The following is a 17,735-nucleotide window of genomic DNA, read 5'->3' as shown; positions in this document are numbered from 1 at the left end:
TTCTTTTGTGTGGGGATGAGAGGAGGCCTGTTCTGTTGTGTGGGGATGAGAGGAGGCCTGTTCTGTTGTGTGGGGATGAGAGGAGGCCTGTTCTGTTGTGTGGGGATGAGAGGAGGCCTGTTCTGTTGTGTGGGGATGAGAGGAGGCTAGCAACTCCTGACTCCTTTTCTTCTAGATGAAAGAGAGGGACTGTACTGTCTGTGACTGCCAAATAGGAGCTCCAATACATTGTGTATAATCATGACCAGGCAATGGTGTGTGTGTGTGTGTGCTGCATTGAATAGGCCCTCTGGCATATGGCTACTCTCAAATGTGGCTGGTCTTCAAGAAAGGTTTGTACAGTAAGATGTATAAAGTAAGCTATGTTTAGATAGTTTACCTTTCATCCAGGGCTGTCAAATTCCTTGTTTCGAACCGCACAATCTCATTTGACGACACTTCCGAGCTGTCTTTCCGCCCTGGCTTCCCATTGGATGTTCTTCTGATGAGTGTGTCTGTCTCTGTCTCCCCCCCGTTTTGAGAGCCCAGTGGTTTGGTCCCATTCTCCAGGTTGAGGAGGTTGAGGTAGGACTCGGCACCATCCACCTGGGAAGCGGTGAGGGGGGGGGTTTGGAGTGGCCCTGCAGGGGTGGAGGTGATGGGCTGGTCCATGCTGCTCAAGCTGTAATGGTTTTTCAGGTTGAGTGACAGAGACCTGGTCGTCCATGACGACTCCTGATCATCTACAGGGGAAGGAAGAGAAATGTCTTTAACTGACAAAGTTGAACACAAATAGTCAAAAAATGAATATTTTAATGAAATGAAGCAAACAAGTCTAACTTTAGCCCACACTCTCAATGTCCCTAGTTGTTAGTCAGTTCTCTCACACCTCCTTCCCTGTCTCTTTCTCACAGACACAAATTACTCACACACACACACACACACACACACACACACACACACACACACACACACACACACACACACACACACACACACACACACACACACACACACACACACACACACACACAGTTGTCAGTCAATTTCTTCTGTCTTTCTTTCAAATCATCATCTCATTATCAGTTTTTCTCTCTCTTTCCTTCCTCAATTTCTCTCACTTCTTTCTCCCTATCTCAATCTCTCTCTAACACACACACACAAATACACACATGCCTATGTGAATACACTCTCCAGAGACAGAGGTTTTGGCTGTGCAGCCGGCAGCGTCTGAGTGGACTGTGTCTTAGATTGGTTGGATTAGCATTTACTAGTTCTGGGTGTACCATGATTTAAGATAGCATGAAACACCACGTGTCAACCCCACAAAAACAAATATACAGACACTACCACACAAATGGTGCCGTACTGGTAGCAATGGCTGATAGGTCCCATTCATTTAGATTTTTTGGGGCATCAGCTATTTGTGTTTTGATTGCTCTTTTGAATTTGTTTTAATTGGTCATCATGACCAAGATGAAAGACTGTTGTTGTCTGGTTTGGCTAGGATAACTACACTCTAAAAATGAGGGCTTCAACAAAGCTTCTTCTAAGATCCTCAAAGTTCTTTGAAGAACCTTAGGTTCTTGGCACGGAAAATGGCCCCCAAAGGTTCTTCCAAGAACCCCATAGGAGGTGTGGTTCATAGAGGAACCTCATTAGTTGGTGGGGGTTCTTTCAAGGACCTAACTGGCCGATCGAAACATTTGGATTTGAAAAGACAGCAGGTTCAGGCACTAACAGTAACTGAAACATGTAAAGATCTCCTCAATTTAAGGTTTGTCCCTTATATGATCTAAATGGATATTGTTTTATGATGATACCATCTATCCTTTCAGATTTGTGCAAATCTTTCTAAAACAGAAAATGGACACAATTCAATGGATATCAACCAACAAAGAGGTAAGAATGTGTTGAAGGCTGTGTTGGCTGCAGATGACTGAACTGCTCAATTTTGAGTCTGTCTGAGGTATACAGACGAGGATGCATACAAAGGTATTCATTTGGTATTGGTATGTTATGCAGATCACATGTACCATCCTCCTCATTACGATCAAGGCAGCCCCCGCACCTCTCTGATTCAGAGGGGTTGGGTTAAATGCGGAAGACACATTTCAGTTGAAGGCATTCAGTTGTACAACTGACTAGGTATCCCCCTTTCCCTTTCCCTCTTCAATGAACAACACATAGGCCTCTACTTTGTGGACAAGGTATGTGTATGAAAACCATTATCAAAACAGTTTTTTCATTCACATTCACCACGGAAACCAAGGTATGAATACTGTCGTGTGCATGTTTTGTTAATCATCTGTATAATTACTCTTTTTTGGTTTCCCAGACTTCACCCTCCCTACACCTCTGATGAATATAACAGGAAACCTGTTATCACCATGCACTGCTAAATCATTCTGGCTATGGATACGGAGAACATCAACACATGAACATCAACAGGCCAGAGGATATACACATTAGACTTGGGGCTCTGCTGGGAGTTTAAACAGGCCAGAGGATATACACATTAGACTTGGGGCTCTGCTGGGAGTTTAAACAGGCCAGAGGATATACACATTAGACTTGGGGCTCTGCTGGGAGTTTAAACAGGCCAGAGGATATACACATTAGACTTGGGGCTCTGCTGGGAGTTTACCTCTCTTTGGATTCTTTTATTCTGCTTTGCCACTAAAACCATAATAAACACTGACAACTAAAATATTGTGTTATTGTTATTATTGTTATGCTTATCATTATTAATAACCCAAAGGGTTCTTCAAAAGGTTCTTTGAGGATCCATTAAAAGGGGTTCTTTGAAGAATTTATAGGGGTTCCCCCACAGTTTCAATTTGAAGAACCCCTGAAGGATTCTCCAGGAACCTTTTCTTTGTAGAGTGTAGCAGCTAGCTAGCTATGGATTGTTTGAATTTGATTGCGATTAATTGCGCAGCCCTAGTGGTGAGCTCTCAGCAACGTGTGGCAGCAGTAACGTTAGCTTCACCCAAGTGGGTGATACACAGAGTTCGTGGAGATTAGTAGCTAGCTAGTTAGCTAACCATCAAGCTACAAAGCCCGGAGAAAGGACATTGGGGACAGAAAAGTGAACTGGGCTCATATCTCTATAGGTGCTCTGTTGAGGATGCGGACCTAACTGTCTCACCTCCGTGACCATCCATACCTGAAGTTCCTCCTCTCGTAACGCCATCTGAACTGCTTCAATTCATCACTCATCCTTCCAGTACCTAACTTCCTATCTGTGGTGATACAATGTTATTATTTTGGATTTGCTGTAGTTTGTTATATGCTTTTGTATACGCAATTCAGGTTATCTGCCATGTACACAACATAAAACTAAACAAACAAAAACTACAAACAATACATACTAACAAGTCTGCACACACACACACACACACACACACACACACACACACACACACACACACACACACACAGGGTCCAAAATGAACACCTGCCAAGCGCCAAATGCGGGAAGATTTTCCATTTGGCGAGTAGATCTCAGAAGGCTATCCACCACACTGGAGGGTAAATCTCAGAAGGCTATCCACCACACTGGAGGGTAAATCTCAGAAGGCTATCCACCACACTGGAGATGAATCTCAGAAGGCTATCCACCACACTGGAGATGAATCTCAGAAGGCTATCCACCACACTGGAGATGAATCTCAGAAGGCTATCCACCACACTGGAGGGTAAATCTCAGAAGGCTATCCACCATACTGGAGATGAATCTCAGAAGGCTATCCACCACACTGGAGATTAATCTCAGAAGGCTATCCACCACACTGGTGATGAATCTCAGAAGGCTATCCACCACACTGGAGGGTAAATCTCAGAAGGCTATCCACCATACTGGAGATGAATCTCAGAAGGCTATCCACCACACTGGAGATGAATCTCAGAAGGCTATCCACCACACTGGAGGGTAAATCTCAGAAGGCTATCCACCATACTGGAGATGAATCTCAGAAGGCTATCCATCACACTGGAGATGAATCTCAGAAGGCTATCCACCACACTGGAGGGTAAATCTCAGAAGGCTATCCACCATACTGGAGATGAATCTCAGAAGGCTGTCCACCACACTGGAGATGAATCTCAGAAGGCTATCCACCACACTGGAGATGAATCTCAGAAGGCTATCCACAACACTGGAGGGTGAATCTCAGAAGGCTATCCACCACACTGGAGATGAATCTCAGAAGGCTATCCACCACACTGGAGGGTAAATCTCAGAAGGCTATCCACAACACTGGAGGGTGAATCTCAGAAGGCTATCCATCATACTGGAGATGAATCTCAGAAGGCTATCCACCATACTGGAGATGAATCTCAGAAGGCTATCCACCATACTGGAGATGAATCTCAGAAGGCTATCCACCATACTGGAGATGAATCTCAGAAGGCTATCCACCACACTGGAGATGAATCTCAGAAGGCTATCCACAACACTGGAGGGTGAATCTCAGAAGGCTATCCACCATACTGGAGATGAATCTCAGAAGGCTATCCACCATACTGGAGATGAATCTCAGAAGGCTATCCACCATACTGGAGGGTAAATCTCAGAAGGCTTTCCACCACACTGGAGGGTAAATCTCAGAAGGCTATCCACCACACTGGTTGGTAAATCTCAGAAGGCTATCCACCATACTGGAGATGAATCTCAGAAGGCTATCCACCACACTGGAGGGTGAATCTCAGAAGGCTATCCACAACACTGGGGAGTAAATGTTTGTACCAAAATAGTAATGTAATAAAATATCTGTCCTGATGTCTAGGAGGAAATTACTCATGTTTTCCATTTTACCTCTAATGCTCCTAGTTCCGTGGCACTGTTTACCGTACAGGACATCAACTACTTGACATCGCTCACTTGCAATGGGTCTGCTGCTAGCTACCGTTCATTAAATAGCTGTTATGTGGTGACATTTACATGGAGTAAGCCAACCTTTGAAACGAAAACCCACCAAAGAAAAGGAGGACGTATCACACAAAAAATTATGTTTTGTGAGAAATGGAGGTTTGGAGATAAAGGAGTCTCAAGAGGCTGGCTACAGTATGATGCTGAGGCTGTGGTGATGAGTTGTTCTGTGTGTCGCCAGTATGCTAAAGATAAAAGCAGAAACAACTCATTTGTCATCTGAAATAAAACGATGAAGCTGGAGAACATTTGTGACCATGAACACAGCAAGTGTCACATTGCTTGCGTGTCTGTGTCCAGATACTGTTTAGGACTCTATGTGCCATTGGCAAGAAGGCGAGACCACTTTCTGACTTGGAGTGGATGTGTGAGGAAGTGAAAATATTGTTACTCGTGTAGCTAGACTAGTACTTTTGTAGCTAGTTTTTTCAAGTCTATTTAACAGACGTGGTCCAGTATTGTAGGTTATTTCTCAGCTCTTGATTAGCTTTGGTTCACCTCAAAATAGTGTATAAATGCAACCAAATGATAGGCCTACTGATGCTGACATGGATCTCCATGGCTCTGTAACATTCTATTTTAATGTTCGTCTCCAGATGCTGTTTACATTTTAAAGCATTGTGACACAATTGACTTTACCGACCTTATAGTGTTGATCCTTAAGTAAACAAAGCGTAGAAGGATAATTTAGCACAATCAACTGCCAGCTATATTGGATAACATGATTGTATATTCAAATATTATAGTATTAATATGATGTTTGATTTTTGCAGTTCAGATGAAAAACAAAGGAATCGCTGTGGGCTCAACATACAGAAATAAGCAGGGCAAATAGTTTTTGCACCATATTGCAGAGGTGGAGAGAAACAACATCAGAGAGAATCTGAAAAACACAACATTTCTCTCCATAATGTCAGATGGCTCCACAGACAGTTCTGTGAAAGAGGAGGAGTTAGATTCTGTCACAAGGGCAAGATCGAGTCGAAGTTCGTTGGCATCAATTTGGTGGAAAAGGCAGACGCGGCACCCATAAGCCCCGCCATCAGTGCCATCATGGAGGGTGCAACGAGGGTGACGCGGCACCCATAAGACCCGCCATCAGTGCCATCATGGAGGGTGCAAAGAGGGTGACGCAGCACCCATAAGCCCCGCCATCAGTGCCATCATGGAGGGTGCAACGAGGGTGACGCAGCACCCATAAGCCCCGCCATCAGTGCCATCATGGAGGGTGCAACGAGGGTGACGCAACACCCATAAGCCCCGCCATCAGTGCCATCATGGAGGGTGCAAAGAGGGTGACGCAGCAGAGTGAGGAGTCTGATGAGGAGGTTTCAGTTGATTCAAATTATTAAGCATCTGATAGGTTTACAAAACTTTCAAATGTACTTGTTTGTTTGATCCTTAAGTACATGTTTATAGCAAATACTTCAGTACAATTTTGAGTTCAAGACTTCTTCAGTTGTATTCAGGCTGGGAAATTAAATCTAGCCACAGCCAAAAATGAACCAGCATCTATTTGACCTGTATTTTATCAGGGTATTTCTACTCAAAGTAAAGGATTTGTAGACCTGCTTCCCCTGTTTCCTCTTTGTATCAGGAGAGCACCAGTTCTATGTCCACTGCACTTCTCATAATTGTATCTTACCATTGTTGTTGCCCTGTTTTGACTTCTATCTATTCTTATGTATGTATGTGTTTGTATGCGTGTGTATGTGTTTATATGCGTGTGTATGTGTTTATATGCATGTGTATGTGTTTATATGCGTGTGTATGTGTTTATATGCGTGTGTATGTGTTTATATGCGTGTGTATGTGTTTATATGCGTGTGTAAGCGCGTGTGTGCGTATGTGTTTGTATGCGCGCGTGTGTGTGCATGCGTGTGTGTGTGTGTGTGTGTGTGTGGGTCTATGATTGCTTAGCTTGCTTAACAATGTGCATTTCCTAAATGTTGGTATGTAAGTGTGATCTGTCCTTGATGATGAACTGTTGTACATGCAGGGCCAGTGTCCTGGACACATACAGTGGGGCAAAAAAGTATTTAGTCAGCCACCAATCAGCCACCAAAGTTCTCCCACTTAAAAAGATGAGAGAGGCCAGTAATTTTCATGATTAGTACACTTCAACTATGACAGACAAAATGAGAAAAAAAAAGTATTTGGTCAATAACAAAAGTTTATCTCAATACTTTGTTATATACCCTTTGTTGGCAATGACAGAGGTCAAACGTATTCTGTAAGTCTTCACAAGGTTTTCACACACTGTTGCTGGTATTTTGACCCATTCCTCCATGCAGATCTCCTCTAGAGAGGTTATGTTTTGGGGCTGTTGCTGGGCAACACGGACTTTCAACTCCCTCCAAAGATTTTCTATGGGGTTGAGATCTGGAGACTGGCTAGGCCACTCCAGGACCTTGAAATGCTTTTTACGAAGCCACTCCTTCATTGGTGTGTTTGGGATCATTGTCATGCTGAAAGACCCAGCCACGTTTCATCTTCAATGCCCTTGCTGATGGAAGGAGGTTTTCACTCAAAATCTCACGATACATGGCCCCATTCATTCTTTCCTTTACACGGATCAGTCGTCCTGGTCCCTTTGCAGAAAAACAGCCCCAAATCATGATGTTTCCAGACGGGCCTGGACATGTACTGGCTTAAGCAGGGGGACACGTCTGGCACTGCAGGATTTGAGTCCCTGGCGGCGTAGTGTGTTACTGATGGTAGGCTTTGTTACTTTGGTCCCAGCTCTCTGCAGGTCATTCACTAGGTCCCCCCGTGTGGTTCTGGGATTTTTGCTCACCGTTCTTGTGATCATTTTGACCCCACAGGGTGAGATCTTGCGTGGAGCCCCAGATCGAGGGAGATTATCAGTGGTCTTGTATGTCTTCCATTTCCTAATAATTGCTCCCACAGTGGATTTCTTCAAACCAAGCTGCTTACCTATTGCAGATTCAGTCTTTCCAGCCTGGTGCACATCTACAATTTTGTTTCTGGTGTCCTTTGACAGGTCTTTGGTCTTGGCCATAGTGGAGTTTGGAGTGTGACTGTTTGAGGTTGTGGACAGGTGTCTTTTATACTGATAACAAGTTCAAACAGGTGCCATTAATACAGGTAACGAGTGGAGGACAGAGGAGCCTCTTAAAGAAGAAGTTACAGGTCTGTGAGAGCCAGAAATCTTGTTTGTTTGTAGGTGACCAAATACTTATTTTCCACCATAATTTGCAAATAAATTCATTAAAAATCCTACAATGTGATTTTCTGGATTTCTTTTCTTCATTTTGTCTGTCATAGTTGAAGTGTACCTATGATGAAAATTACAGGCCCCTCTCGTCTTTTTAAATGGGAGAACTTGCACAATTGGTGGCTGACTAAATACTTTTTTGCCCCACTGTATAAAGTCCTGGATTAACAAGCATGCTCAATAGAGAATGACTGTTTTACCTGTACTGTATATTCAACTTAATTGTTCTGGTTCGTATAGTTAGTGCAGGTGACTTACTGTGACCCTGTCTCTCCCCCGGTCCCAGTCCAGCTGTATGTTTCTCCCCCGGTCCCGGTGCCTTGCTCTCCAGGTGTTTGAGCTGTGTGACCAGCAGAGACAGGTGCTGGAGCAGGTCTCTGTTCTGTAGTAGCAGCTGGTGGACACGAGCCTGAGCCTCTACACGAGCTGCGGTCTCCACTGACATCTGATCCTTCAGGAGCTGCACCTGAGTGGGGGAGATGAGCAGGAAAGAGGGGGGATCAGGAATCAGAACTGTGCCTAGTGGGACTGATGATAATGTGGATGGAGTGTGAGGAAGTGTGTGTCTGTGTGTGTGTAGTGTGTGTGTGTGTTTATAACAGTGTGTGTCTGTCAGTAAGTTTTTTTCTGTTTGAAAAATTCTACTTCATGCTACAGCCCAACCCCCCCATCCAAGAGACTGCAGTTGAAAATCTAATTAGATGGAATTTCCCGGACCTGAAATTGAAAAGAATGACGGGTTCCCACTATTATTTGTTAATATAATTCACGGTGAGCTCATTATAGTCTGACGATGCGCATCTGCAAACCTCTGGGAACGACTGGGAAAATAAATGAAAAATATAAATAACTCTGTGTTTGTGTTGTGCCTTCCAGGCTAATTTTCTACAACAATAGCAGACTGATTCACTCTGTCCCCGTTGTGTTGTGTTGTGTTGTGTGTGTGTGCATGTAAGTGCATATGAATACGTGTGTGCATCCTTACATAGCTGTGATGGCAGTGCTCCCTAGTGGTCATGCAGCAGAGAGACAGGCAGACAATAGTGCCAAATGAGGCACATGATGCCGTGATTAAGCCAGACAGTCAGTCCCCCATTGCACATCAGTACTACAGTGCTGAATAAGACTTGGTTATATTATGTGCACTGTAGGGCTGGTGATATTATGTACACTGTAGGGCTGGTTATATTATGTGTACTGTAGGGGGCTGGTGATATGGTATATACACTGTAGGGCTGGTGATATTATGTGCAATGTACTGGGCTGGTTATATTATGTACACACTGTAGGGCTGGTTAGGGGGCTGGTAGGGCTGGTGATATTATATGGTATGTGTGCACTGTAGGGCTGGTTATATATGTACACTATGTGCACTGTAGGGCTGGTTATATTATGTGCACTGTAGGGCTGGCTATATTATGTGTACTGTAGGGCTGGTTATATTATGTGCACTGTAGGGCTGGTTATATTATGTACACTGTAGGGCTGGTTATATTATGTGCACTGTAGGGCTGGTTATATTATGTACACTGTAGGGCTGGTTATATTATGTGCACTGTAGGGCTGGTTATATTATGTGCACTGTAGGGCTAGTTATATTATGTACACTGTAGGGCTGGTTATATTATGTACACGGTAGGGCTGGTTATATTATGTACACTGTAGGGCTGGTTATATTATGTACACGGTAGGGCTGGTTATATTATGTGCATTAATTAATTAACCTTTGCACGTGTATGTACAATATATGCAATTTAGCAGACGCTTTTATACAATACGACTTCAAACAATGTGTGCAGACATTTATATACTGACAACGCCAGCGGGAATAGAACTCACCACCCTGGTATTGCTACCACAATGTCCTGAGCCACTGGACTGGTGTACAGGATGACCTAGTGAATGTAATGCAGTAGAAACTGATAAAGAGCATGTGGTGGTCAGCTGATGCCTGAGGAGGACAACTGTGTCTCACTGACCAGACATCTGGACCACAGCTATACAACAGCTTGGTGTGTGTGTGTGTGTGTGGATGTGTTCAACTAGAATAGGAAAAAAATATAAAAAATTAAACTACAATTTAACCAACTGGCGACATTTTGTTTGTCCCCCACCAATGCTATTTCTAGAGGATTTAGGGTTAAGGTTAGAATTAGTGTTAGGTTAAGAGCTAGGATTAGTTTTAGGGTTAGGGTTAGGAGCTAGGTTTTTGGGTTAAGGTTAGGTTTAGGGTTATGGAAAATAGGATTTTGAATGGGACTGAATTGTGTGTGTTCACAAAGTCAGTTATACAAGACTGTGTGTGTGTCATAAATGTGTATGTGAATGTGTGTTTGCATCTGTGGACGTGTTTAACTATTCTTGTGGGGCCATTTTGTTTGTCCCCACAAGGTCAAATGCTGTTTCTAGGGGGTTTAGTGTTAAGGTTAGAATAAGTGTTAGGGTTAGAATTATGTTAAGGGTTAGGAGCTAGGGTTAGTTTTGTGTTAGGGTTAGGAGCTAGGGTTAGGTTAGGTTTAGGGTTAGGAGCTAGGGTTAGTTTTGTGTTAGGGTTAGGAGCTAGGGTTAGGTTAGGTTTAGGGTTAGGAGCTAGGGTTAGTTTTGTGTTAGGGTTAGGAGCTAGGGTTAGGTTAGGTTTAGGGTTAGGAGCTAGGGTTAGTTTTGTGTTAAGGGTTAGGAGCTAGGGTTAGTTTTGTGTTAGGGTTAGGTTTAGGGTTAGGAGCTAGGGTTAGGTTAGGTTTAGGGTTAGGAGCTAGGGTTAGGTTAGGTTTAGGGTTAGGAGCTAAGGTTAGGTTTAGGGTTAGGTTTAGGAGCTAGGGTTAGGTTCAGGGTTGAGGCTAGGTTTTTGGGTTAAGGTTAGGGTTAGGGTTAGGGAAAATAGGATTTTGAATGGGACTTGTGTGTCCCCACAAGGTTAGCTGTACACGACTGTGTGTGTCATAAATGTGTGTGTGTGTGTGTGTCTCTCTCTCTCTCTCTCTCTCACCTGTGCGACGGCCACCTGTGTGTGTTGCTGCTGCTGTTGGATCTGCTGTTGGAGGAGCTGGAGGTAGTGATGCGCCGCCAGCGGGGTCAGAAGCGGAGAGCAGGGGCTGCTGGGAGAAACCACGCCATTCGGAGACACCATGTAGCTGGAGCGGCTCTCATAGTCCTGACGGCAAGACAGTCACGGTGAGAAGGGTGGACACACCACCAACCCTGGGTTCAAATACTATTTGAGATCTATCAAGGCAAGTATTAACATTGTAAAATGAACAGGGCAGCAGGTAGCCTTGTGGTTAGAGCATTGGACTAGTAACCGAAAGGTTGCAAGATCGAATCCCCGAGCTGACAGGGTAAAAATCTGTCGTTCTGCCCCTGAACAAGGCAGTTAACCTACTGTTCCTAGGCCGTGAATGAAAATAAGAATTTGTTCCTAACTGGCTTGCCTAGTTAAATAAAGGTAAAGGCATTATTCTAGGCATGAAGATTCTTGAGTTACAAAGCATGAACATAACAGAACTACTTAGGCTGAATCCCCGTGTAGCTTACAATAGAAGCATTTCATACAACCTTATTCTATGGGCAAGAGGCAGATCAAAGGTATTTAGAACATTTGAGGGTGTAACTCTTTCAAAACAACCACCATTAAACAATCAAACGATACCAAGTTACAGTAACCTGATCATCCAGGCCCAATCTCCACAGGGTGTCACAGCATCTAAAGGCTTGTGTGGGGGATGAGACCTAATGCAGATATGACAGAATTCCTAAAGACAATCAAACTCCTTTTTATGGACTAGTTTACAGTTCACCCTGTGCAGATACCAGTTACCACAGAGATCATCATCCATATACCAGTTACCACAGAGATCATCATCCATATACAAGTTACCACAGAGATCATCATCCATATACAAGTTACCACAGAGATCATCATCCATATACAAGTTACCACAGAGATTATACATCCATATACAAGTTACCACAGAGATCATCATCCATATACCAGTTACCACAGAGATCATCATCCATATACAAGTTACCACAGAGATCATCATCCATATACAAGTTACCACAGAGATCATCATCCATATACAAGTTACCACAGAGATTATACATCCATATACAAGTTACCACAGAGATTATACATCCATATACAAGTTACCACAGAGATCATAATCTATATACAAGTTACCACAGAGATTATACATCCATATACAAGTTACCACAGAGATTATACATCCATATACAAGTTACCACAGAGATCATAATCTATATACAAGTTACCACAGAGATTATACATCCATATACAAGTTACCACAGAGATCATACATCCATATACAAGTTACCACAGAGATCATAATCTATATACAAGTTACCACAGAGATTATACATCCATATACAAGTTACCACAGAGATCGTAATCTATATACAAGTTACCACAGAGATCATAATCTATATACAAGTTACCACAGAGATCATAATCCATATACAAGTTACCACAGAGATCACGACAACACCTTTTCCCCCTCAAGAGACTGTAAAAACCGGTTGCATCACCGCCTGGTATGGCAACTGCTCGGCATCTAACCATAAGGCACTACAGAGGGTAGTGAGTACGGCCCAGTACATCACTGGGGCCAAGTTTCCTACCATCCAGGACCTATACACTCGGTGGTATCAGAGGAAGGCCCAAAAAATTGTCAGAGACTCCAGTCACCCAAGTCAAAGACTGTTTTCTCAAGAGGTACCGGAGCGCCAATTCTAGGACCAAAAGGCTCCATAACAGCTTCTACATCCAGGCATAAGACTGCTGAACAATTAATCAAATGGCCACCTGGACTATTTACATTGACCCCCCCTTCCATATGTTTTTACACTGCTGCTGTTTGCTGTTCATTATCTATGCATAGTCACTTTACCCCTACCTACAGTACATGTACAAAATAACTTGACTAACCCTAACCTCCACACAGAGACTCGGTACCAGTACCCCTGTATATAACCTCGTTAATGTTATTTTATTGTGTTACTTTTTATTTGTATTTTAAATATTTTTATTTACATTTTAAATATTTTCTTAACTCTTTCTTGAACTGCATTGTTGGTTAAGGGCTTGTAAGTAAGCATTTCATGGTAAGGTCTACACCTGTTGTATTCAGAGCATGTGACAAATAACATTTGATTTGTGAGAAAGGTGGTCCTAGCAAAGATTCAACATCTGCTTGCAAATGTGCCTCTCCCACAGAAGGTTTTGAGGGAAATGAATAACAGAACTGTTCAAGTGGTGAGAGAGTGGCTCTGCTTCAACACACACACCACATGTAACGCTGACTTCCTGAGCCAAAGAGAGGAGGGTTTAGGTGTCCTGAATGTTGTGTGGATTTACACTGCTACCAGACTGACTCACCTGTTCAACATGCTCAACAGTGACGATGTGACAGTTAAGGAGTTAGCCAGAGCTTCCCTCCTTCTGGACCTACGGAGTCGGAAGGTTCCACTGGCCAAGGACACTGAGGACAACTTCCCGGGCTTCAGGAGGAAGGCCAATGGAAAATTGGACACTCGTGCTGCAGGCTTTGGAGTCTGGTCAGACTGGCTGGACATCAACGACCTGTGGAACAGGACTGGAGTGGAGCTCAGGTGGACACGGACTAATATGGAAACTGAGCCAGTGACGGCCTCTGATGCAGTTGTAGCAGATCGCGGTGTTGTTGTGGAGACTTCTGTCACCCATGATGGAACATCTCATCCTACATGTAGGACAACACTCCTCGGTATCAGACGGATGCAGCTCCTGCAACACTGGACCGGCCTGAGGCTGCAGGGGAAACTCACTGCTCTGGACTGTGCTGATCACTCCCATTCCATGTACCAGAATGCTGCCGTTGGCGAGGACATTCTCACCTTTGCTGTTGAGGCGAGGCTGCAAGTTCTATGAGCCATAAAACAAATAAAGAGTCTTACACACTATAGACTCCCAGGTATTTACTGGGTAAACGTTTCGGCATAACTGTGCCTTCAACAAAATACAATGTAGCACTCTGGTACCATGCAAACCATGAGTCATGTTGTATTCTACACGAGTCAAATGTAATGGAGTCCATTTCCCATGTTGTGAATGGCTGCTGTTCATACAAGGATTTACAAATCCTTGTTGACCTGATAGCCAGCGAGTTGAGACATGTGGTCTCACCAACAGCACACATGCAGAAACATTCTTGTGTAAGGGGAAGCTGGTTTTATGTTGATGATGATGTGTTTTCCTGTGTACCAGATACACCAGATATATTTGTGGGGAGGTCAGGGGGAGGTGCTGATTGGACGGCTACATGGAGCAGCCTTTTCTGACACGCTGCTTCAGTACCAGCCCCTCGTGGTGCTGGGACAGCCTGGGTGGAGGTACAAGCTGGTGGTGCTGATATTTGGCAGTCTTGACCACGTACACAGGCTTGCAGTGTGTGGCCTCAAGATTGCGGGCTGACAAACCTACAGCAATGCAATTGGCTAGGTACTGCTCTGTTTCAGCTGTCGTGGGCAGCCTAGCTGTTTGGAGAAGGAGGTGCTTCCTGTACCCTGGAGGGCCATGCAGACAGGGACCTTTGAAATGTTTGGATCCTTTTTTTGTACATTTGTATGGTGGATTCAAATGAAGTATTTAAAATGTGTGTGTGTTAGTGAAGGGCTTAGGAGGCTGTGACTGGGTCTAAATACAGTCCTCTCCAAAGTGTTCACATGTGGGTTGTTACAGGGCATCATGCACTTCTCACTGTCATGCTTGATATGCATATTGGTACCATTGGAAAGAAAACACTTTGAAGTTTGTAGAAATGTTAAAATAATGTAGGAGAAAATCCAAAGAAAAACCAACCTGTTTTTTTGTGAGAGAGACCATCCTCTTAGAAAGGCACGCAAAAGGTCATATTGAAAATTAGCTCCCTGGATGAAATTCCAATGGCTTCCACAGGCTGTCAGCAGTCTATATTCAAGGTTTCAGGCTTGTAACTTCAAAAACGAATAAGAAATATCAGTTTTATTACAGGGACAATTTGTGTTTACAAACTTCTTTCCGCAAGAAATATTATAGTTAGATTACATTTTAGGGCATCTGAGGAGTAAATAGAAACGTATTTTGACTTGTTGAAACAAAGTTTAGGGGTAGATTTTCGGATTGCTTTCTCTGCACGTTGAACGAGTGGATTACTCAAATCGATGGTGCTAAACTAAACTGACTTTTTGGGATATAAAGAAGGACTTTATCTAACAAAACGACAATACATGTTATTCCTGGGACCCTTTGGATGACAAATCAGAGGAAGATTTTCAAAAAGTAAGTGAATGTTTAATCGTTATTTGTGAATGTATGAAACCTGTACCAGTGGAAAAATATTTTGACGTGGGGCACCGTCCTCAAACAATCTCATGGCATGTTTTCGTTATAATAGCTACTGTAAATCGGACAGTGCAGTTAGATTAACAAGAATTTAAGCTTTCCGCCGATATAAGACACCTAAATGTTTAATATCCATAATTTTTATTTGAATTGCACGCACTCTGCTAGTGGGACGCCTGTCCCTAAGTCAGCTTACAGACGGTAGGCAATTAAGGTCACAGTTGTGAAAATTTAGGACACTAAAGAGGCCTTTCTACTGACTCTGAAAAACACCAAAAGAAAGAGGTCCAGTGTCCCTGCTCATCTGCGTGAATGTGCCTTAGGCATGCTGAAAGGAGGTACGAGGACTGCAGATGTGGCCAGGGCAATAAATTGCAATGTCCGTACTGTGAGACGCCTAAGACAGCGCTACAGGGAGACAGGACGGACAGCTGATCATTCTCGCAGTGGCAGACCACGTGTAACAACACCTGCACAGGATCGGTACATCCGAACATCACACCTGCGGGACAGGTACAGGATGGCAACAACAACTGCCCGAGTTACACCAGGAACGCACAATTCCTCCATCCGTGCTCAGACTGTCCGCAATAAGCTGGGAGAGGCTGGACTGAGGGCCTGTTGTAAGGCAGGTCCTCACCAGACATCACCGGCAACAACATCACCTATGGAAACAAACCCACTGTCGCTGGACCAGACAGGACCCGCAAAAAGTACCCTTCTCTGACAAATAGCGGTTTTGTCTCACCAGGGGTGATGGTCGGATTCGCGTTTATCATCGAAGGAATGAGCGTTACAGCAAGGCCTGTACTCTGGAGCGGGATCGAATTGGAGGTGGAGGGTCCATCATGGTCTGGAACGGTGTGTCACAGCATCATCGGATTTAGCTTGTTGTCATTGCAGGCAATCTCAACGCTCTACGTTACAGGGAAGACACTCTCCTCCCTCATGTGGTACTCTTCCTGCAAGCTCATCCTGACCTGACCCTCCAGCATGAGAATGCCACCAGCCATACTGCTCGTTCTGTGAGTGATTTCCTGCAAGACAGGAATGTCAGTGTTCTGCCATGGCCAGCGAATAGTCGGGATTTTAATCCCATTGAGCACGTCCGGGACCTGTTTGATCGGAGGGTGAGGACTAGGGTCATTCCCCCCAGAAATTTCTGGGAACTTGCAGGTTCCTTGGTGGAAGAGTGGCGTAACATCTGTTACGTGAATTATGTTATCAACTGCTCAGTCTGCAACCCAGAATTTGTAAGATTATGGTTGAATGAAACAGACAGTCCCAGCTACAATAGCCAAAATGTTTATTCATGAGGACGTCCTAGTCCGTTGTACAAAACCATCCATTTTATACTGGCTCCTTACGCACATACCTTCACACACAAACAGTAGGTATCCTACGCACATACTGTAATACTACCCAGCCGACAAAGATCAGGGGGACCGTGAGAAGCACTCCCTGCCCTCCCCCAAGATTAGGGGGACCGTGAGAAGCACTCCCTGTCCTCCACCAAGATTAGGGGGACCGTGAGAAGCACTCCCTGCCCTCTCCCAAATCTCTCATAGCCAGGTCGGCACCAAATTTTTCTCAGTCTGTGTTTAAGATACTATAAAGATATATTGTACAGATATATTGTTTTACCCTAATTCTGATTCAATCTACACACATCATGAATTATAATTGTATGATTCTAATCCATTTCATACAATTATAAGTATTCAGAGTGGAATTATTTAATCATTATCTTTCAACATTTAAATTATTTTATCAACATCTCACAGCAAGAACTGGCAAATCTGGTGCAGTCCATGAGGAGGAGGATGCACTGCAGTACTTAATGCAGCTAGTGGCCACACCAGATACTGACTGTTACTTTTGATTTTGACCCCTCCTTTGTTCAGGGACACAATATTCCATTTCTGTTAGTCACATGTCTGTGGAACTTGTTCAGTTTAAGTCTCAGTTGTTGAATCTTGTTATGTTCATACAAATATTTACACGTTACGTTTTCTGAAAATAAACGCAGTTAACAGTGAGAGGACGTTTCTTTTTTTATATACATCAATTGGTGAGGGCACTAGAACAGTCTGCAGTGCACGGCCTCACCCTACTGGGCTCAGCAATCCAATGTCTACTGTTTGCAGATGATCTGGTGCTTCTGTCCTCAACCAAGGAGAGCCGACAGCAGCACCTAGATCTTCTACACA

The 17,735-nt window shown here is 43.8% G+C and overlaps 1 protein-coding gene across 2 annotated transcripts in view; it reads right to left on the bottom strand.

Moving 5' to 3' along the window:
• Positions 1 to 17,735, bottom strand: part of si:dkey-34e4.1 (carboxyl-terminal PDZ ligand of neuronal nitric oxide synthase protein) — a 194,718-nt gene that overhangs the window by 62,152 nt on the left and 114,831 nt on the right. For both annotated transcript variants that reach the window (XM_042302559.1, XM_042302558.1), the window contains exons 8-10: positions 11,137 to 11,301; positions 8,409 to 8,616; positions 380 to 722 (exon numbers count right to left, since the gene is read on the bottom strand). In XM_042302559.1, coding sequence (XP_042158493.1) covers positions 380 to 722; positions 8,409 to 8,616; positions 11,137 to 11,301 — 716 coding nt within the window. The remainder of the gene's footprint in view (positions 1 to 379; positions 723 to 8,408; positions 8,617 to 11,136; positions 11,302 to 17,735) is intronic.

Source organism: Oncorhynchus tshawytscha, linkage group LG20, assembly GCF_018296145.1.
Source record: "Oncorhynchus tshawytscha isolate Ot180627B linkage group LG20, Otsh_v2.0, whole genome shotgun sequence".
In the NCBI taxonomy this organism is placed as follows: Eukaryota; Metazoa; Chordata; class Actinopteri; order Salmoniformes; family Salmonidae; genus Oncorhynchus; species Oncorhynchus tshawytscha.
This window is presented reverse-complemented; position numbering and strand designations above follow the sequence as displayed.